The 22,418-nt window shown below is 42.6% G+C and overlaps 1 protein-coding gene across 1 annotated transcript in view; it reads left to right on the top strand.

Annotated features, from left to right (window-relative positions):
* TUBGCP3 (tubulin gamma complex component 3) overlaps window positions 1–22,418 on the top strand; it is a 146,919-nt gene that overhangs the window by 94,970 nt on the left and 29,531 nt on the right. Inside the window, exons 12-16 of the mRNA XM_068268058.1 lie at window positions 1,283–1,393; window positions 9,572–9,680; window positions 13,952–14,141; window positions 16,522–16,657; window positions 22,344–22,412. Of these exons, the coding sequence (XP_068124159.1) occupies window positions 1,283–1,393; window positions 9,572–9,680; window positions 13,952–14,141; window positions 16,522–16,657; window positions 22,344–22,412 (615 nt within the window). The remainder of the gene's footprint in view (window positions 1–1,282; window positions 1,394–9,571; window positions 9,681–13,951; window positions 14,142–16,521; window positions 16,658–22,343; window positions 22,413–22,418) is intronic.

Raw genomic sequence — 22,418 nt, 5'->3', positions numbered from 1 at the left:
CTCGGAGGACATACATCTAAAGGTGGCCACATGCAATAGTTTTTGTTATATTTCTTTTCAATTTAAGAACTGCAATCAGTTTTTTTGATTGTAACATTTGGAAAATCTGACCAATGTATCACGCGTGTAAAATTTTTCCCCAATTATGAAAAAAAAAAATTAAAAACTTTGCTTGGGACTATAAATCAAGACATTGACAATCTCTTACACCATTTAATCTTCTGAAAAATTGTAAAGAAATTTTCGCCACTCCTTATCGAGTTTTATAGAAAAAACCAACAGGAAAATCTATCATTTTTCTTGCTCAAAATAGAAAAAAGCTTTAAAAAATTTTTTTGGTGTGCAACCGAATCAAAATGCTGTAAAATGTAATCTTTTGATTATATTGTGTGTGGTCACTATCAGGAAAATAAGAAATGAATGCAGTACGCTGCAGTAGTGTGACTTGTATCATTTCTGAATACTGACATTAAGGTGCCCAGGCTGTACAGTATATTTATGCTTATTGCTCAGTATTTTTAGGAACATTTTAAAAAGGACAAGAAAACTCATAACAGTGTCAGTTTTTGAACACATTTGTGTATTCATTTTCAATGCTCATTCACTACTACGATAATGCTGTGCAGAAAGGGACACAAAAATTACAACTTTTCAGAAACGCATCATTGAAGTAACTGGCGATGGTACTGAATTTCACTAGTTGCACTTGCTCTGAGGTAAATGGATGCAAAGTAATTTACAAAAGCAACATAAAAAAAAAACTGTGCTCAGAGCTCAATTCACACAGAATTGTGGAGGTCTCTACAGCCATCTGTTTCATCAACTATGCTTTGTCATACATGTAATAATATTTCTATAATTAATACTTCTTGGCAATATTCAGTAAGTGTTGTTTTTATTGTTGTTTCTTCAAACAAAATATGGTTTTATTGAGACAGGAAGCAGCTGACACAGTCTGTTCGGAAATTGGCTCTGGCTACAATGTTCTCTGTTCTCTTCTTGTTTAATACCATATAACCACAAGCTGCCAATCCTGTTGCTCAGATACCAGTTACGAATTTAGTAAATGTTGACGTATAGATGCCTTCTCTCTTGCTGGTGACATGAAGGGAATTGTGGGTCATTCTCCTCAGGTGGAACCCACAGCAATACTCCCAGACCAGTCTATTTTAGTGCAACTTTACACATTCCATGTTTTGAAGAATTTGAAGTTCCTCTTTTAATGCTTATTACTACCGGTATTCTTGCCTGAAAATAAAATTTTCTTTCTCTCTCTTTTTAGTTTTTTGTAGCTTCAGATCCCACAGTGAAAACAGATAGACTTTGGCACAACAAATATACACTAAGGAAATCTATGATCCCATCTTTCATAACCATGGATCAGTCTAGAAAGGTGAGCGGTTTTCTTTACCCTTATATTACTTATGTTCAATATAAAAAAGTTAGGGCTCGTTTCCCTTATGCAATGCAGAGCCATGCTCTCATTGTGGCTCTGCGTTGCACGTGGCTCCTCGGGGTGGCGCTTGTGATCCCATTTATTGTACTGAATGGGAATGCAGGCAACCATGCGCTGTGATTTAGTGGTGAATTGCAACGCATGCATGGAAACAGCAGGAAAAAAGTGATGGTTCCGCACAGTGTCTATAGTCAAACGTATCCAACTTTATTGAAACAGGTAAATGCCAAACAGCCAGGTAGCTGACATGTTTCGGACACGCAGGTCCTTAATCATAGCACCAATGGTGAATTGCAACGCATGTATGGAAACAGCAGAGAGTGCCGTCTATGCACTTTGATGGCCCTGCGATCACGTTTCCATTAGCACAGCTGAAAGCGCACATAAGGAATCGAGCCCTTAATGTTATTTAACATAGTTGCTGCTGCGTTCCTGAAGAAGAATGTGTATTTTATGTCGATATGAATGTGTAAAGATTTGAAGTTTAGTGAATAAGTGTTCTTAGTAAGTGGAACCTTCACCTACAATTTTCTATATCAGGCATAGAGCTCTGCAGCCTGAGATCTTGTAATAGAGCTCTGACTGGCCTTTTCCTCAGTCTGAATACCAAAGTGATGCTGAGTGTGCAAGGAGATCTACTCACAGAGCCTGCTGTTAACTCATTCAGAAGGGCTGTTTCAAGTCAGTTTGCCAAATGTTTAAACCAGGACTGTTACTTGCAACAGACTTTTTTGGCACAAAAGGTAACACTTGGACAGTAATTTTTCATATGCAAACAGATGGCGCATTTAGAACTATGCTTGGATTTGGACTTTGGTCTCAATATACTAACCAGGACCTAATTCAGTGTTGCAGAAAACAGCTGTCTTTACCAATCACTTTGCCAAATGTCAATTCACCAAACCTTTTACCGCACTGAAAAGTAAAATTACTGACTAGTGAGGTAAATTACTGACTTGTACGGTAAATACTTCAGGAAATGTCAAGAAATTGCAATTCACAAAGATTAAAGCATTCGGTAAATCAAACAAAAGTGTTCGGCATTTACTTCCAGCTCTGACCAGCCAATAACTCACACTTTCCATGCGGTAACCTATTGACAGATGTAGCAGGCAGCCAATAGGGAGAGCCACACAGCCCATCTTCTTACCCCATTTGGTCAGATACTCTGATGGGCGGAATTCGGAACGCAGAGCAGGGGTAGGAGACCTTTTAACCACTTACCAACCGCCCACTGCACAGGGGAGGCCGGAAAGTGGATCCCGCAAGGACCAGCTCATGCCCAGAGGCGGCGGTCCTTGTAAGGGCATGGGCGGAGCGATCACGTCATCCGTGACGCGATCCTCTGCCGGGGACTGGCTCCGCCCCCCTCGCGCTGTAACCCGCCGGCCATTCGGAAGCGCCGGCAGGTTACTAGCACCCGGATCGCCGCATACAAAGTGTATAATACACTTTGTAATGTATACAAAGTGTATTATACAGGCTGCCTCCTGCCCTAGTGGTCCCAGTGTCCGAGGGACCACCAGGGCAGGCTGCAGCCATCCTAGTCTGCACCCAAGCACACTGACTTTGCCCCCCTGCCCCCTTATCGCCCACAGCACCCCTCAGACCCCCCCCCCCCCCCCCCCCGCCTACCCCCCAGACCACAGCTTGCACCCAATCACCCCACTAATCACCCATTAATCACTATCTGTCAACGCTACTTTTTTTTATTCCCTAAACTGCCCCCTGCTCCCTCCTGATCACCCCCCACCCCTCAGATTCTCCCCAGACCCCCCACCCCCTGTGTACCGTATGCATCTATCCCCCTGATCACCTGTCAATCACCCCGTCACTGCCACCCATCAATCGGCCCCTAACCTTCCCCTTGCGGGCAATCTGGTCACCCACCCACACCAATACATCGCCCGCAGATCCGACGTCAGATCACCTCCCAAGTGCAGTGTTTACATCTGTTCTTTACCCTAAACACCTACTAATTACCCATCAATCACCACCTGTCACTTTTACCCATCAGATCAGACCCTAATCTGCCCCTTGCGGGCACCCAATCACCCGCCTACACGCTCAGATTGCCCTCAGACCCCCCCTTATCAATTCGCCAGTGCAATATTTACATCTGTTCTTCCCTGTAATAACCCACTGATCACCTGTAAATCACCTATCAATCACCCCCTGTCACTGCCACTCATCAATCACCCCCTGTCACTGCCACCCATCAATCAGCCCCTAACCTGCCCCTTGCGGGCAATCTGATCACCCACACCAATAGATCGCCTGCAGATCCGACGTCCGATCACCTCCCAAGTGCACTGTTTACATCTGTTCTCTACCCTAAACACCCACTAATTACCCATCAATCACCCCCTGTCACTGCTACCTATCAGATTAGACCCCTATCTGCTCCTAGGGCACTCAATTACCCGCCCACACCCTCAGAACGCCCTCAGACCCCAGCCCTGATCACCTCGCCAGTGCATTGCTTGCATCTATTCCCCCCTCTAATCACACCTTGAGACACCCATCAATCACCTCCTGTCACCCTCTAGCACACCTACCCATCAGATCAGGCCCTAATTTGCCCCGTGTGGGCTCCTGATCACTCGGCCAAACCCTCAGATCCCCCTCAGACCCCCTTCCGATCACCTCCCCAGTGCATTGATTGCATCTATTTTCCCCTCTAACCACCCCCTGAGACACCCATCAATCACCTCCTGTCACCCCCCCTAGCACTCCTATCCATCAGATCAGGCCCAATACAACCTGTCATCTAAAAGGCCACCCTGCTTATGACCGGTTCCACAAAATTCGCCCCCTCATAGACCACCTGTCATCAAAATTTGCAGATGCTTATACCCCTGAACAGTCATTTTGAGACATTTGGTTTCCAGACTACTCACGGTTTTGGGCCCGTAAAATGCCAGGGCGGTATAGGAACCCCACAAGTGACCCCATTTTAGAAAAAAAGACACCCCAAGGTATTCTGTTAGGTGTATGACAAGTTCATAGAAGATTTTATTTTTTGTCAAAAGTTAGCGGAAATTGATTTTTTTTTTTTTCACAAAGTGTCATTTTTCACTAACTTGTGACAAAAAATAAAATCTTCTATGAACTCGCCATACACCTAACGGAATACCTTGGGGTGTCTTCTTTCTAAAATGGGGTCACTTGTGGGGTTCCTATACTGCCCTGGCATTTTAGGGGCCCTAAACCGTGAGGAGTAGTCTAGAAAACAAATGCCTCAAAATGACCTGTGAATAGGACGTTGGGACCCTTAGCGCACCTAGGCTGCAAAAAAAGTGTCACATGTGGTACCGCCGTACTCAGGAAAAGTAGTATAATGTGTTTTGGGGTGTATTTTTACACATACCCATGCTGGGTGGGAGAAATCTCTCTGTAAATGGACAATTGTGTGTAAAAAAAATCAAACAATTGTCATTTACAGAGATATTTCTCCCACCCAGCATGGGTATGTGTAAAAATACACCCCAAAACACATTATACTTCTTCTCCTGAGTACGGCAATACCACGTGTGGCACTTTTTTGCAGCCTAACTGCGCTAAGGGGCCCAAAGTCCAATGAGCACCTTTAGGCTTTACAGGGGTGCTTACAATTTAGCACCCCCAAAATGTCAGGACAGTAAACACACCCCACAAATGACCCCATTTTGGAAAGTAGACACTTCAAGGTATTCAGAGAGGGGCATGGTGAGTCCGTGGCAGATTTCATTTTTTTTTTGTCGCAAGTTAGAAGAAATGGAAACTTTTTTTTTGTCACAAAGTGTCATTTTCCGCTAACTTGTGACAAAAAATAATATCTTCTATCAACTCACTATGCCTCTCAGTGAATACGTTGGGATGTCTTCTTTCCAAAATGGGGTCATTTGGGGGGTATTTATACTATCCTGGAATTCTAGCCCTTCATGAAACATGTCAGGTGGTCAGAAAAGTCAGAGATGCTGGAAATGGGAAAATTCACTTTTTGCACCATAGTTTGTAAACGCTATAACTTTTACCCAAACCAATAAATATAGGCTGAATGTTTTTTTTTTTTTTTTATCAAAAACATGTTTGTCCACATTTTTCGTGCTGCATGTATACATAAATTTTACTTTATTTGAAAAATGTCAGCACAGAAAGTTAAAAAACATTTTTTTGACAAAATTCATGTCTTTTTTGATGAATATAATAAAAAGTAAAAATCGCAGCAGCAATCAAATAGCACTAAAAGAAAGCTTTATTAGTGACAAGAAAAGGAGCCAAAATTCATTTAGGTGGTAGGTTGTATGAGCGAGCAATAAACCGTGAAAGCTGCAGTGGTCTGAATGGAAAAAAAGTGCCTGGTCCTTTAAGAAAACCTGAACTGAAAATTAAAAGTCATAATAAGCATACACAAGTCATACTTACCTTCCATGTAGTCTACTCCTCAGTGTCTTTCTCCTGTCCCGCGTCCTGTTTGTTCACTGTGATCAAGGGAATTTTCCGTCCTCCATTTTGAAAATGGCCATTACCCATAACAGCTTTCTGATCAGCACACAGTTAAACTGTAACATCGCCCACTTGAGCTATAGGGAAACATGGACATTACCTGGTACATCAGTTTTCCTCTCAGCTATAACTGACAGCAACTGATATTTTATTGATAGCAACTGATATATTTCAGATCTGACAAATTATTGTCAGAACTGGGAGGGAGTATTGTCAGAAGAAAATGGTGAGCTTATGAGAGGAACTGATGGTGAGGTAACTATGTAATGTTCATTTGAAGTTACCTCATGTGTTTATTTTAAATATTTTTACTCAGTACAGGTTCTCTTTAAGGGGGGTAAAGCCCACGGTCCTCAAGTGGTTAAAAGGCTTTACTGTATCCCTTTTGATGTGCATATCTGTATACTGAAGAGCTCCCTCTGGTGGCTACAGCACATCTAAAGGGATGCCAGGGATGCACTGTACAGAAAAACCTTACCCATGCACACCACTTGTGGGCAGACTCACAACTTCCCAGAATTACCTGCTCCACAGCTGGTAATTTAACGAGCAGGGCCTAGTGAATTGAAACATGTTTGTTCAATAAATTACAGAACTTCTACCACATGCGGAAATCCTTATAAATTTTGGAAAAAAAAATATGCACAAATTTGGCAAAATCCAGAATCGAGTCAGCACCGCCTTGAGTAGAAAAATAGCTCTTTTATTAGTTAAAAAGCATGATGTCAAAGCAGCTGCTGCTTTGACATCATGCTTTTTAACTAATAAAAGAGCTATTTTTCTACTCAAGGCGGTGCTGACTCGATTCTGGACTTTGCTGCATAGATGGTCTGATGTGCACAGACCATAGGAGTCATAGCACGCCTGCATTTTCATTCCCCCATTGGTGCTCGCCACACACTGTGGATTTTCAAATTTGGCAAAACACATTTGTTCCGACAAGCATATGCACTACCTTAGGCCACTTCCCTTTGTCCTAAGACCAAATTGCACTCCTACTAGGTATCCTGACCTAAAACACACTGCCTCTCTATTTGTTGCATATTACCTCTCCTCTTGTTTCCCCCCATTCGTTTTAGATTGCAAGGGCAGGGCTCTCTCCCCCTTTTGTGTCTTGGAAATCATTATACATTTTATTGATCATGTTACTTTTATCACGGTCATTACCAATTCTATATTTTGTATTTTGTATTATTCTTTGTATTTTGTCACTAATTATATATCTTGTATATTGGTGTACACCATTGTCTGTATTATGTACCCCATGTTTGTTTCTTACTTTGTACAGTGCCACGGAATATGTTGGCGCTTTATAAATCAATAATAATAATGTGGTGTTTTACTGACCAAAATTATTTTAGCGAACTGTCACGTGTAGCATCCAGTCATGCATATAAAAATTCAATTTTTGAAAGTAAATAATGGTTCACTTTAATTTAGAAAATGACCACCTAATTGTAATTTGGCTGAGGAAACCAGAGACCAAGAAAGGGTGCAATTCTGGTAAGGCAGGAATTTCATCCACTTATTTTTGTTTCTGCTGACTGCATACAACTGCCATTTCTTTGACTAGAGCAGCATTTTTTTCACAAATCTTTTTGCTACTTTCTCTACTTACCGTATATACTCGCAAGCAAGCCGACCCGCATATAAGCCGACAACCACCCCCCCCCCCCCCCCCCAACTTTTTCCTGAAAAACCAGGGAAAAATGATTGACCCTCATATAAGCCGGGGGTAGGAAATGCTGGCCGTGTGATTTCCCCCCCCCCCCCCCCCCCAGTGTGTCCCAGTATAGTTAGTATAGTGGCCAGTATGGGTAGGTAGTGCCCAGTATAGCTAGTGAAGTGCCCAGTATAGTTAGTGAAGTGCCCAGTATAGTTAGTGAAGTGCCCAGTATAGCTAGTGAAGTGCCCGGTATAGCTAGTGAAGTGCCCGGTATAGCTAGTATAGTGCCCGGTATAGCTAGTATAGTGCTCGGTATAGCTAGTATAGTGCCCCAGTATAGCTAGTATAGTGCCCAGTATAGCTAGTATAGTGCTCGGTATAGGTAGTATAGTGCCAGGTATAGCTAGTATAGTGCTCAGTATAGCTAGTATAGTGCACAGTATAGGTAGTATAGTGCTCTGTATAGCTAGTCTAGTGCCCCAGTATAGCTAGTATAGTGCTCGGTATAGCTAGTATAGTGCCCCAGTATAGCTAGTATAGTGCTCAGTATAGCTAGTGAAGTGCCCCAGTTTAGCTAGTATAGTGCCCAGTATAGCTAGTATAGTGCTCAGTATAGCTAGTATAGTGCTCAGCATAGGTAGTATAGTGCTCGGTATAGCTAGTTTAGTGCCCTAGTATAGGGCCCCGCCTCACCCAACTCCCAACCCCCCCCCCCTCCCCGCGGCCGCCGCTACTGCTTTTAGCTTACTGAGCGGCTTCCTCTATTCCCCTCTCCGTCTCCCGACATGTAAATAGTTCACAGCAGCTCGCGCCACGACGGCTGCTGTGTGATGACAGGAAGCTGGAGGCAGAGCGGTTTCCTGTAACGGCGATGTGTATCGCCGTTACTATGGAAACTGCTCTGCCTCCAGCTTCCTGTCATCACACAGCAGCCGACGTGGAGCGAGCTGCTGTGAACTATTTACATGCCGGGAGACGGAGAGGGGAATAGAGGAAGCCGCTCAGTAAGCTAATAATAGCAGCGGCGGACACGGGGCCGGGGGGTGAGGCGGCCTTCCAAAACGAGACTCGCAAGCAAGCCGACCCCCCAACTTTTTGCCCACTTTTGGGGGGTCAAAAATTCGGCTTGCTTGCGAGTATATACGGTAACTGTGAATTATGATTCACTTAAGAGGAGGCTAATTCCCTTGTCTGTAGATACGGTAAGTGAATAACATTTTTGCTTCTTTACATTGAAAAATGAATTTGAGAAAAAGTCAATAAGAGCAGTTGCTACAGTCCACTGTCATAATGCTATGAAACAAATATCAGCGATTTAAAGTGACATTGAAGCAAAAAAAACGTATGATGCAATTAATTTTGTGTAGTATGGATAATTAACAGAACATTAGTAGCAAAGAAAATAATCTCATATTTTTGTTATATAGCTTTTTTTTTTCCCCCCTCATTCTCTAATATTTGCCGTTTACACACTACACTCAGCATGTAAAATGATTTTGCAGAGCTAATGACCTTTTTAACTTTTCACTGTAGTAAAACCTTAGATAAAGTGAGAGACAGTTGATAAAGCTTCAGAAGACGAGCTCTCTGCGACTTTGCAAGTCGCAGAGCTCAGAGAAGCTCTTTTTCATAGATAACGGGTAAAGTTTCTTAACTCTTCCTGTACTGGAAACAATATGAGACTCCTATCTCTGCTGCTAATGTTTTATTTCTTAGCTGTACTACACATACAAATCATTATATCATAAGCTTATTTTTACTTCAGATTCCCTTTAAAGCAGGCAATGGGCTATATATTGACCTCTCCACCAGCTTGTGAAATAAGTGTCGTCCCTAAACCCGGCAACTTATAAATGCAAATTAATTATGTTTGCCTAATGTGTCCATTTTCATAGTAGCTTCAGGACAACCATTTGGAGCTCTGTATTTTTAATGTCAATTGTTTAATGCTAATTTTCCAGGTTCTGTTGATTGGAAAGTCTATTAATTTTCTGCATCAAGTTTGTCATGATCAAACTCCTACTGCTAAGATGATGGCAGTGGCAAAAACAGCTGAATCCCCAAAAGATGGTGAGTACCAGTTATGAGCTGTGGTATTTAGAAAGCAATTGCTTTTGATCAGGGGCATAGCAATAGCCATAGCATCTGCTATGGGGCCCTGGAGTAGAGGCGGCCCAGGTGGTACTTGATGTATTTACTATTACCTTTCTTGTAATCCTCCACCCTCTGGCTTTGTCTCAGTGCCCATGGACTATATGCAGTGTAGACTGCATTCAAATGTAAATTTCTCAATTAACTTATAGCCATAGGGCAGGGGAAAGGTGGCACTGCTCAAGAGTGCCTACTTCTGAGGGCCCTATAGTCTCTAGCTACGCCACAGCTTTTGATTTTATTTTTCTTGATTTAGATCGTTTATGTTGGTTGGCATTTTACACACATGGTTTGCACAAACGTAACACGGTCAGGTATAATGTTTGTTGCTAGGCTTTAAAGGGAGAAGCCATTTTGTATATCAAGCATGAAGTTGGCTTCAAGCTAGTGAGTGATGCTGAAGTATGTTTAGGTTTACTGGAATGGCATCATAATTGGGGAATAACTCATCCCACTCCCTCCAGCTCGGGGCCCGGACCCTGTGTGTGCCAAAGTTCAAATTAGTCAGTAGGGACTGAGGGGCAAATGCACTTAATATTGAGAAGTATGCTCAGGGCCTGTGCACACTGCTGCGCTTTTAAAATCGCATGCGATTTTTAAATCGCAAGCCTTTATGAGAATAGAAAAAGTGCATCGCGCCAGTGTGTACAGGTCTTCACGATTTTCATTATTTTTCAAAAGACCTTGCGATTAAAAAGCGCATGCGATTTTGAAAAGCGCAGCGCAAGCGCAGCAGTGTGTACATTATTCTTTGATACAAAATGATCAAAGTCTATAAAAAATGTACCAAATATTGCAGTGGTTGCATTTAAATTGTCCCTGTTGAAGCTGCATTGATTGCCAGTAACATTTGCAGAATTCATATTGCTGGTGTATGTCTTATTCCATCTGATGTGATCTGCCTTTATCATACTACCTATTGCAGGGTTGCATAAAATAATTTTCTTTACTGCTGTTTGTGTCTCTGGCCTCACTTGTTTTATACCTATTAGGGGCGGTTCACACTCGGCGCTTGGAGTGCCGCTTGATTGCGATTTGCATCCAAAATCGATTCTGCCGCCCAATCGATTCCCTGCTCGATTTTGTACACGATTTTCTTATCTTCCATTCGTTTTCTTATCTTTTCCCGTTGTTCCCTATGCTAAATCAAGCGCGGAATCGATCGGGCGGGAGATCGGACATGTCGGAAATTATCAATCGAGCCATCTAAATGGCTCAAAAACCGTGTACTCCCAGCATAACAATGTTGGCTTATCTGTAACTTTAAACAGGGTCTGTTAAGGTGCGTACACACACACTACGGCCGCCAACGACAGGTCCGTCAGACCCTCCTGCTGGGCGGACTTTCAGGCGACAGCGTGTGTGTACGCACTGCTGCTTAATATCTTAATCCACACTCAGCCAAGGAGACCTTCCTGATTAGACATTGCTCTGGCTGATTATATAAGAAAGGCCTTTAGTCAGCTTTAGGTGATGTCAGCTGGGTGCGCTTGTTAACCTCTAGCCAATCACGTCACGCCGATGGGCGTGGCCGCGGCGGCAGCCCCAGGACCGCCTAATGCCGATCGGCGTAAAGTCCTGGGGCTCTGTTTTGCAGGAGATCGCGCGCAGAGGTGATCTGCTGTCATAGGCTGAAGCTGAAAGGTGTACAAGGACATTTTAAAAAAACACACTTTTTATATTAAAAAGAACATACATAAACAATAGCAGACAGACAAACAAACATTTGGGGGGGAGGGGGGGCGATCAGACCCCACCAACAAAGAGCTTTGTTGGTGGGGAGAAAAGGGAGGGGAGAATCACTTGTGTGCTGTGTTTTGCGGCCCTGCAGCTTGGCCTTAAAGCTGCAGTGGCCAATTTAATGTAAAATTGCCTGGTCTTTAGGGGGGTTTAACACAGGGTTAACCTCAAGAGGTTAACGGGCAGCATTTTGAAGGGTGGAACAATCGATAAACGAGAATTCACCAGCAATTCAACACCATTTTGCAGCACACAAAAGGTAACTTCCTCTGCTTTGATTGCTGAACACCATCCCAGCCTAGACAGACCATCATGGAATCTCTTGATGCGACCCCCCCCCATATTGTGTCACCACCCTCTGCCATTAGATTATAAACCTTTGGCAGGGCACTCCTCCTCGTGTATCCTACCAGATTGTGCATTCTGCTTAAAGAATTACATTAACTTGTATTACTACTCTAGTGTATGATCTGGCATTGTATGTCTTATTGCTTATTACCTGTATTGCGTTGTCTGTCACCTCTATTATTGTTTGTAACCTTATTAATTGTACAGCACAATATGTTGGCGCTATTTAAATCCAATTAATAATCAGTATCAACTTGGAATTATTTGTATATTTCAAGCCTAGTAGAAAGTTGGCACTCAGCTAAAATGTTGTACTACATGCCTACATACATACATTGTAGTACAAAACAAACATACATTGTAGTACAAAACTTTGTACTACATACATAAGTGGTTTTGTACTAAAACGCATTTTAGTCGTCCATGGGGAATGGAGCGGAAACACAGAAATGTCTGTAAACATCAGCAGCAGTTGGGGTCAAGAACCTTTTTGATAAGTCCATGTATGCTTCATACTTAGGCTTATGAAAAGTATGCTTCACTGTCACTTGTAATTTAGTCATGTTCTAACTAAAGAGTGGTTCAATAAAAGTATGCAACCAGTAATTGCCAGATATAGTCTTTGCAGCACATTTATATAAGCTTGGTAAACGGACTTTCGTGAACAGATTTCAAAAAACAAATTTAGAAGAGAAGAACTCATCAGTGTCATATCACTAGGCTGAAAATAGAGCTTTACAGGTGTTGTTTCTTAGCTCCAATGGGGCGTAAGAGGAAGCTGCAGGTGTAGTTATGCTGGCCCAGCTCCCTAAATACAGGACTGACTGGACAGCATTAAAACTCTTCTGACAGCGCAGACATTTCACATTGTAATGTGAATTCACAAAACCTGTGAAAATAGTTGCACAAAGGGCCTATTTATCACCAAGGCACTTTATCTGTAGTAGGTTTGCAGTTTCAGAGCACATAAAAATAACTCAAAGTCAGCACTTAGATGTATAATATATAACATTTAATGAATGAATAATTAGCTACAGAATGATGGTCAAGATGTCTTTCAGCTTGATCAGATAAGTTCACAAATAGTCCTGAGGGTACCCATGTGCCTTAAAGAGAACCCGAGGTGTGTTTAAAGAATGTTATCTGCATACAGAGGCTGGATCTGCCTATACAGCCCAGTCTCTGTTGCTATCCCAAACCCCACTAAGGTCCCCCTGCACTCTGCAATCCCTCATAAATCACAGCCGTGCTGTGAGGCTGTGTTTACATCTGTAGTGTCAGTCTCAGCTGCTCCCCCGCCTCCTGCATAGCTCCGGTCCCTGCCCCGTCCCTTCCCTCCAATCAGCAGGGAGGAAAGGGATGCAGGCGGGGACTGGAGTTCTGCAGGAGGCGGGGAGAGCAGCAGACTGACACTACAGAGACAAACACAGCCAGCTCTGACAAGCTGTTTGTCAGCAGCGTGGCTGTGATTTATGGAGGGATTGCAGAGTGCAGGGGGACCTTAGGGGGGTTTGGGATAGCAACAGAGGCTGGGCTGTATAGGCAGATCCAGCCTCTGTATGTACATAATATTCTTCAAACCCACCTCGGGTTCTCTTTAACAGACATCTGAGGTTTGGGGACCTGGGTACAGTTTGCTGTGGACAAAACGGTCCCATCATGAAGCCGGTGATATAGGGTGTTGGCTCACCTTTTATACCCATACAGACAAAGACCCTGCCAATCTTAAGTGCTCTTTGGACACCTTTCCCTATAAGGCTATGGTCATCTGCCCAGCAAGGTATATTATGTACATTTAATTTTCTGTATAAGGAAATGGTCAGTAGTAAATGAAATGGCTGAAGTAAAGGAATGTTAACTATTCACATACTGGTAATGGGCACTATACTTTATGTATTAACATGTATGTACACTATCACTGGTAATTGGATGAGGCATGATTATAGATCACTGATTAAAACTACATCATCCTACACACATTCACTGTATTTGAGCTTTGCGCTCAATGATGTCTGCTTGGAGATGAGCTATCCAGTTTATACTCTTACATTTCACATGTCTTTTGCTTAATTATACTGCAAATAATTTGTTTTTCATTTTAGCTGCAGATTTGTTCACCGACCTGGAAAATGCTTTTCAGAGTAAAATTGACGCTGCATATTTTGAGACCAGCAAGTATTTGTTGGATGTTCTTAACAAGAATTACAATTTGCTTGAGCACTTGCAGGCCATGAGACGCTACCTCCTGCTAGGACAAGGAGATTTTATACGCCATCTTATGGACTTACTTAAGTAAGAATTTACCGCACTTTACTTCAGATTTTAAACAGCTTTATCAGATTTTGTCACCTGTTTGTATAAATTGGCTCCTGACTGGAACACAAAACTCAGCTGAATTTAGTGGCAATGAAGGGGCGATAGTGTGCAGTGATGTGAGATTGAAAGCTACGTCCCCTGGGGGGTACTTGCCTCAGGAGGGGGAAGCCTCATTGGGACCCTGAGGCTTCCCCCTCCTGAGGTCAGTACCCCCCAGTAGCTGCAGACAATCCAGCGCTGGCTCCCCTGAAGTGTTACGCAATCCTTGCTTGACAAGCATGAAAAGGCTTGATATATTTACCTTCCCTGGCTCCAGCGGGTGGCACTGTTGCGGCTCTCAGCATGGAAATGGATGGACATAGCCGATTCCAGTTGGGTCCGCTCTACTGCGCAGGCTCCTTGCGCCTGTGCAGTAGAGAGGACCCATCTGGGATTGGCTACTTCCGTCTATTTCCGAGACCAGAGCGGCAACTTCGCCTGCGCTGGAGCTAGAAAGGTAAATATTTTCATGCTCGCCGTTCCTGGACCCGCAGTGAGACCACCGTGGGACAGAGGAGGACGGGGCAAGCCTCGATAGGATCCAGAGACTTCCCCCACCCTAGGTGAGTACCTCCCAGGGGCATATTCTTTAAATACAGATTCTCTTTAACCCTCTGGGCGATACAATTGCATTTTTTTTTTTAATCGTGTAGCTAGCCTAGCGCTAGCTACATGATGGCCGCTGTGCAGCGGCATCTCCCCACCCCCTCCGATTGCCTCCGGCGATTAGCGCAAGCAGGAAATCCCGTTCTGAACGGGATCTCCTGTTAGGCTTCTCCCGTCGCCATGGCGACGCTTGCGATGACGTCACCGACGTCGTGACGTCAGAGGGAGTCCCGATCCTCCCCTCAGCGCTGCCTGGCACTGATTGGCCAGGCTGCGCAAGGGGTCTGGGGGGGGCTGCGGGTAGCGGCGGATCGGAGGCGAGCGGCGGCGATCGGAAGTTACACGCAGCTAGCAAAGTGCTAGCTGCGTGTAACAAAAAAAAAAAATTATGCAAATCGGCCCACCAGGGCCTGAGAAATCCTCCTGCGCGACATACCCCTAGCTCAGCTTGGGATTATTGCCCAGGAGGTTAAGGGCTCTGCCTCTGACACAGGAGACCAGTGATTGAATCTCGGCTTTTGCTGTTCAGTAAGCCAGCACCTATTCAGTGAGGAGATCTTGGGAAAGATTTCCTAGCACTGCTATTGCCTTATAGAGCGTGTCCTAGTGGCTGAAGCTCTGGTGCTTTGAGTCAGCCAGGAGAAAAGCACAAAATAAATGTTTTGTCTTGTCTAAATCATTGTTTACCTTTTAATTAAGCTGAGCAGGAGCTTTTATACTGCATGGTGTGTGTTTTGTACGCAACACACTACTTAATTTTGCATGCCCATGGCCTGTTTATTAGAAAAAGAACATACTACAATTTGACGCCATGCCTTGTGAGCAAGCTTCCCCGCATCTGTGCAGACACACGTGTTGTAACATATCAAATAAAACGAATACTCTGCACTCCACCTTGTTGTACACCTACCTGCATTAAAAAAGATGACTAATACATATGGTCTGGTCATATTTGCCCAAAAGTAGGGGTAATTGATATAGGCGTTATTGGCTAAAAATGTAAGCTCTGCAAAGAAAGGACTTTGTATAAAACATGTATTGTCAGACTTTGGTTAAGGAAGCAGCTCTAAGGGCCGTTTTCCACAGGAAGCTGAACAACATGCTCGGTGACCATTTGCCAGGCAGAATCAAGCAGTTGTGAGAGTTCAACAGTCTTTTCACTGCCTATCAACTGCTAGTGGCCCATAGAGAATTTTTCCTGTGTCGCTGTCACTTGCAGTAGTTAGTAAAAACTTGACAGGTTTTGGACTAGTCTATCTCCTCATGGGAGTTCTCAGTATTTCCTTTATTCTTTACAAAATAACTCCCTGGAGAGGATCTGTACAAAGTTGACAGCTGGCCTCCCTACTCACTATTGTTACATTTGAACTGACCAGCAGTTGATTCGTAATACTTGTAAACATACAGAAAACCCTGACAAGGAGATGGACTAGTCCAAAACCTGACAGATCTGTAAGGTGCTCTTTGTTGGGTGTAATAGCCAAACCTTTGATTTTATTTATTTTTTAATAAGTACGGTATGTATGGTAAAAATAAGATGTTGCAGTGAAACTTTCAAACTGCAATTGGCTAATTTTGGTGCTCAAAATCATATTGTTCTAGCGACTCAAACTTTACTGTCAATTAAATTTATGGTGGCAAAGTGCTTAATGCAAGCTACTGCTCATGTAAATGTATGCAAATTTAAGGAACCTGCTGATCTTTATTATAGACCGGAACTTGTGCGCCCAGCATCAACGCTGTACCAGCACAATCTTACAGGAATACTTGAGACTGCTGTGAGAGCAACCAATGCACAGTTTGATAATCCAGAGATCCTGAAACGTCTGGATGTCCGGCTTCTAGAGGTAATGTGCCATCAGTTACATCACTGTCCATGTATCATTGAGGATAAACCACAACTGTATTATAGCATTAATAGATGGACTACATATTACTGTATATAAAGTGTTCTGTGCCTAGTGTGCATTTATCGATAGAATGGAGTTTTGGAGTATCTCCTTTTGGTGCGATCAGGCAATCCTGCTTATATGCAGCTTTGTGGTCCAATGTACATGGCTAAAAAACAAACAAGAAGAGCGCACTGAGACTGGCAGAAAGAAGCAATCGCACTGCCCTATCCAGGACAGGTCTCACCTGGAAATCATCCTAAGTCTGCTTGTGTCCCTTGTAGATGGTAGCCGGGGACCGTGCTCTCCAGTCAGCAGCGTGCACAACTTCTCAGTCCTCCTTCCAGCTGCTTGCAGCACTGAGACGGGCTGACACCTTTTCCTCCGCTGAGCATTCCCTCCAAGGAGACCAATGGTCGTATTCAGCTACACTGTGCCTCCCTTCCTGCATCCTGGACTCTTCGCTGAGGTCTCGCGTCTGCTGCTGACTGGAGAGCCTGGTCCCCAGCTGTCTCAACATGTGGTACGCGTACCCCAGGGGGTACTTATGATGGATCCAGGGGGTACTCGGGCTTATTATACTTAACCAAGAATAACTAATTTAGAGTTTTAGAAAATTATAAATCTTATTTAAACAACACCACATTAGTGTTTTAGATAATTAAAAGCAATAGTAAATGATTGTACATTGCTTAGAACCAATTATGTATTACGATTTAATATATATTTTTATCAAGGGGTACTTGTGATAATGTTTACTCTGCTAGGGGGTACTTGGTGAGTACAGGTTTTTAAAAGGGGTACATACCAATAAAATGTTGAGAAACACTGATCTAAGACACCTGTCTGCCTGATCCTTACCAACAGCCACTACATTCTGGATGAGACCTGTCTTGGATAGGACCGTGTGATTGCTACTTTCTGCCAGTCTCAAACTCAGAGCACTTTTTTTTTCTTCTGTTCGTGTTTAGTGTGCATTTATGTTTCCAAAGACATGACTTTATATTTGACTTACATGCTTTTAAGCTGAGAATATACTCTGGCAACTCAGGATACATACTGCAGTTTTTGAAAACTTTATCCACGTTGTATTTTTGTAGCTGTATTTTGCAAAATGTAAATGATTATAAAACTGTATACAAAATATTACGGAGTCTGTCACAGTGGTCGTATAATTTGTCCTAAACTTGCTTGCCTTTAGCAATGTACTTATTAAACTAGCAAACGGCATGCTTTTGTTGTATAATTGGTTGTATGTCATGCAGAATACCCTTGTATTAAATGCAATTTTCTTGTATTTTGCTGTGTGAAAATGCACTAGACTAATACCTAGGCAATCTCATACAAATGCCTGCATCCTAAAACATTTATAGTGTTTAATTCAGCAGTACCTCCCTTGCCAATATAAAGTAATAAACAAACATCCTTAGAATTGGCAACTAAAGTGCTGCTAGACAGAGCGCATAATAACCTCAATTTTCTTTTGATGATTCAAATGGGGCCATTTATGAGAAATAAGAAGACATTATTTATTGCATTCATCCACACTGTAAAAAATCAAAATAAGAATCAAGGCCTCCTCTTTAAAATGAAACACTCTTGTTATTGAGAGTGCCTGCAAGCTAATAACTCAGGCGGGCCTCTAACAAAAAAAGAGACTGAAATATGTCACAGGACCAATCAGTTTCGCCCCGTGCTTCTAGTGCATATTGTTTATGCTGTGTTTTTGTCAAGTATATTTTTTTTTCTCCGTTTTTGTTTTCTATTTGAAAAAAATTCAATCCTTCCACTTTAATTGGCCGCTCCAGTTTAGAGCCCTTTTAGTACTATTTTTTTCTTCTTTTTTTTAAATAATTCTGTTTTGGGTAAATTAATAGCTTAAATGTGTGTTTTTTTTGTATTGCACGAAACCTGCTGTTATAAAAGCTTTGCTTTTTTAAAAAAAAAGAAATGTTTTCAAAATGGCATTTGAATAATTTTATATGCTTTTTGATGTCGAGAAGAACTTACTAACACTAAATATGGTTGATAAAACTACAACGCGTGAACGCCTTTTTCACTGTGATAATTAAGTTTGAGTGCTTCCATGATATGTACTGTGGCATAGAGTTTGACGCTTTTCTTAATGCTTTCTCATTCCAACATTATTTACAGGTTGAAAATGCATCTGTAGAGATTTTTATCTGTCTGATAGAACCACATTGAAAACTATTACAGGTCTCTCTAACTTCTCTCTTAAAGGCACCCCTGTCCAGCAAGGTAGTAGAGGAGTAGTAGGCGCCACAGTACAGTATATTCATTGCTTTCTTAGCATGTGTACATAGCTTTGAAAATGTATTCACCAAATGTAGCTACTTATATAAATAGTGTAGCAGGCACCTTTTTAATGCCCTGTGCTTGCTTACTTCAGAACATGGAAAATTTGCTCATGGCAACTAATTAGATGAATTTTTCCTGTATTGGTTAGAAGAGGAATGCTTTGCAGTCTGGTGCGTACAGCCCTCTGTTGGCGCCTTCTTTGGACTGTGAGTAGGTGGGAGGAAGGTTATACCAGAACTAAAGCCATGCTAAAGTTGAGATGTACAGTATGTACAGTGTGCTATTGAAATTAGATTAGTGCTTGTAGGAACGTCACAGTGACTAAATGACGGAATAATGTGCATTCAGAAGGGTATTTTACAGAACTGAAGCAACGTAGCTGTTTCCTTTTAGTCTGCCTGTCACAGGCAAGAAAAGACGTACCGGTACTCTTTTTAGACTATAGTGAGTACAAATTGCAATACATTAAGAAATACTTCTGTAAAGTGCTTTGTCTTGGCATGATTATCTGCATGCAGCAGTGTTACTAATACTTTAGAGCACTGAGCACCGGCATACATCAGCTATTTCAGTGGGATTAGCAACTGTTGGTTATGAGGGGGTTTAGAGGAAATGTACTATTAGTGTTACGTTAGTTTACAGATTGCTCAGTGCCTGACAGATTGGCTGCATATGGTTTGTTAGTGTTAGGATTAAACGTTTATGCGTATGTGAAGGCTATTAGTGTTGGAATTAGCTTTGCTTTTGCTGTTAGGACATTTATTTTATGTTCGGCTTAGCCCTTTAGCAGCCAATTTATTTAGAGGCTTGCAAGTACTCCAGGCTAATTTATTTTAATTATTTTTTTGTTTCCTATTTGTTACATTTCCTTGCTAATAATTAGTACTGTTGTAATGTGTATTTATGACCACTTGTCACTAGGGAGCAGTGTTGCCAACATATCCCTTTAATTACTGACGCATCTAAGTTATACAGGTTCTGGGGCTACATACACATAATCAGTGCCTTAACTGCATCTACCTAGCCATGAAACCTGTATAATTCATATGTGTCAGTGATTAAAGGGATGAGTTGGCAACACTGCTAGGGAGCAGTGTGAGACAATAACAGGACTTCTGCTTTGTTTCTATATTTTTGCTAGCAGAGAGACATTAAAGCATTCCAAGAATTTACAGTATGAGCTCTATCAACTGAGGTCAAAAGCAGTGCACTCATCTCAAATGAGATAATTCCAATGACACAGCTAATGGGTTAAGGGATAGCTAGTGGAGTTGGGTCAGGGAACATGATCATTTAAGAGGTAAGGTTTGTGTTAGAGACTGCTTGAGGTGGCTTGTTAGGAATAGGGTACAAGTTAAGGTAAATGATAAACATCCTGAGGGTTACTGTATCTATGCTGGCACTAGTATCTCAGTGCCAATGTAAGTGGACAGAAGTAGAAGGTAGCGGGTTGGCACTACTATGGATGCAAAAGAATGAGCTTGGATAAGGTGATTCTTTCAGCTTGCCCCTCTGTTCAGCTCTAAGCGTGTGCAGGTGTAATAGTATATGATGTTTTCAGACAGAGAGAGCAGAAGAAACTAGCACTGCTAAATGCTGATTTATTGGGTGTCAAACAATTTCATATCTTCATATACATGTGCAAGACAATCAAGTGTCAGCTTGGTAAAACATTCATATGCAGTTCAGTGCTAACATGGTGGACGTACCATTGGGGGTGAGCTGAAGATGGGGTGCTGGACGTCAAGCCTGACGGCCGTTTTGGACACGTCTACGCTTCTACGAAGGCTGCAGGGCGGTGTGCATAGGCTACCAGTATTTGTAGCAGTCTATCCAATGGCGGCATCACGCCACTCTGGAACTCCGCCTTTCCACTTCCCCTCACCTGCACGCCAATGTAAGTGGTGCTGAGATATTTACGGCAGCAGAACCATTGTGCTAAGGAATGTACTGGTATATAAATCTAGAAATAAAATACAAAAAAGTAAAGTACTGTATGAAGAAAAAAAACATATATTTTTTTTTAACTATAACAGTATCATTGCTATGTGTTGGCTCATCACAACCAGTTTTTTGTGTGTGTGTTGTTTTAGCAAGGAACTTATACAATGACAGTTGCTTTTACCCCTCCACTCAGATTAACAACAACAACAACAACAACAACAAATAACATTTGTAAAGCGCTTTTCTCCCGTGGGACTCAAAGCGCATAAGCATGGCTCCGACCATCGTGGTACAGAGGAAGAATTTTATAAATCTGGAAATGCCAGGCTAAACAGGTGGCTTTTCAGTCTGGATTTGAATAGCTCCAGGGATGGTGCTGTCTTTACTGGGTGTGGTAGGGAGTTCCAAAGAGTAGGGGCAGCATGACAGAAGGCTCTGTCTCCAGATTTTTTGAGGTGCACTCTGGGAGTGACCAAGTTTATAGAACTTGCTGATCTGAGGTTGTGAGAGGTGTGGTGCAGCTTCAGCAAGTCCTTCATGTATCCAGGGCCCAGATTGTGCAGGGATTTGAATGTCAGCAGTCCAATCTTGAAGAGTATTCTCCATTCTACTGGTAGCCAGTGCAGTGAGCGAAGGATCGGTGTAATGTGACAGTGGCGAGGCTGGTTTGTTAGCAATCTGGCAGCAGCATTCTGCACTAATTGCAGGCGACGCAGGTCCTTTTTGGGGAGGCCAGCATAAAGGGCATTGCAGTAGTCCAGCCGTGATGTGATGAAGGCGTGGACTAGGGTTTGAAGATCCTCTGGGGGAATCAGATGTTTAATCTTTGCAATGTTCTTCAGATGAAAGAAGGAAGATTTAACTACAGATGAAATTTGGTTTCTGAAACTCAATTCCCCATCGATTAGTACGCCAAGGCTGCGCACAAGGTTGGAGCTGTTTATGTCTGAATTCCCAATCCTGATTGGTGTTGCTTTAGGATAGAGCTGTTTTGATGGCGAGCACTGGCTTTGGACAAACAGGACCTCAGTTTTGTCAGCATTCAGTTTCAACCAGTTATCATTCATCCATGCCTGAAGCTCAGCTAAGCAAGAGTTTATTTTTGGGGTAGGGTCTGTTCCACCAGGTTTGAAGGACAGGTATAGCTGTGTGTCATCGGCGTAGCAGTGGTACGTCAGATTAAGTACAATCCTGCAGTGCGAAAGAACCATCGGCTCAGTTGTGATGACGTGATGCGCGTATACATTCTTTGCTTGTCTGTCAAGTCAAAATTTCGGAAAATATTTTGCTAGTCTTACAAAGCGCTCTTAAACCATTACTTGCAACACAAGGTTTACTGTAATTAGATTCATTTTATTATTTTTTCTTTGTTACATTTTAGGTGTCTCCTGGAGATACTGGATGGGATGTGTTTAGCTTAGATTACCATGTGGATGGACCAATAGCCACCGTAAGT

The sequence above is a fragment of the Hyperolius riggenbachi genome, chromosome 2, assembly GCF_040937935.1.
Source record: "Hyperolius riggenbachi isolate aHypRig1 chromosome 2, aHypRig1.pri, whole genome shotgun sequence".
NCBI lineage: Eukaryota > Metazoa > Chordata > Amphibia > Anura > Hyperoliidae > Hyperolius > Hyperolius riggenbachi.
The sequence above is the reverse complement of the archived record's forward strand: the minus strand, read 5'-3'. Positions and strand labels throughout refer to the sequence as shown.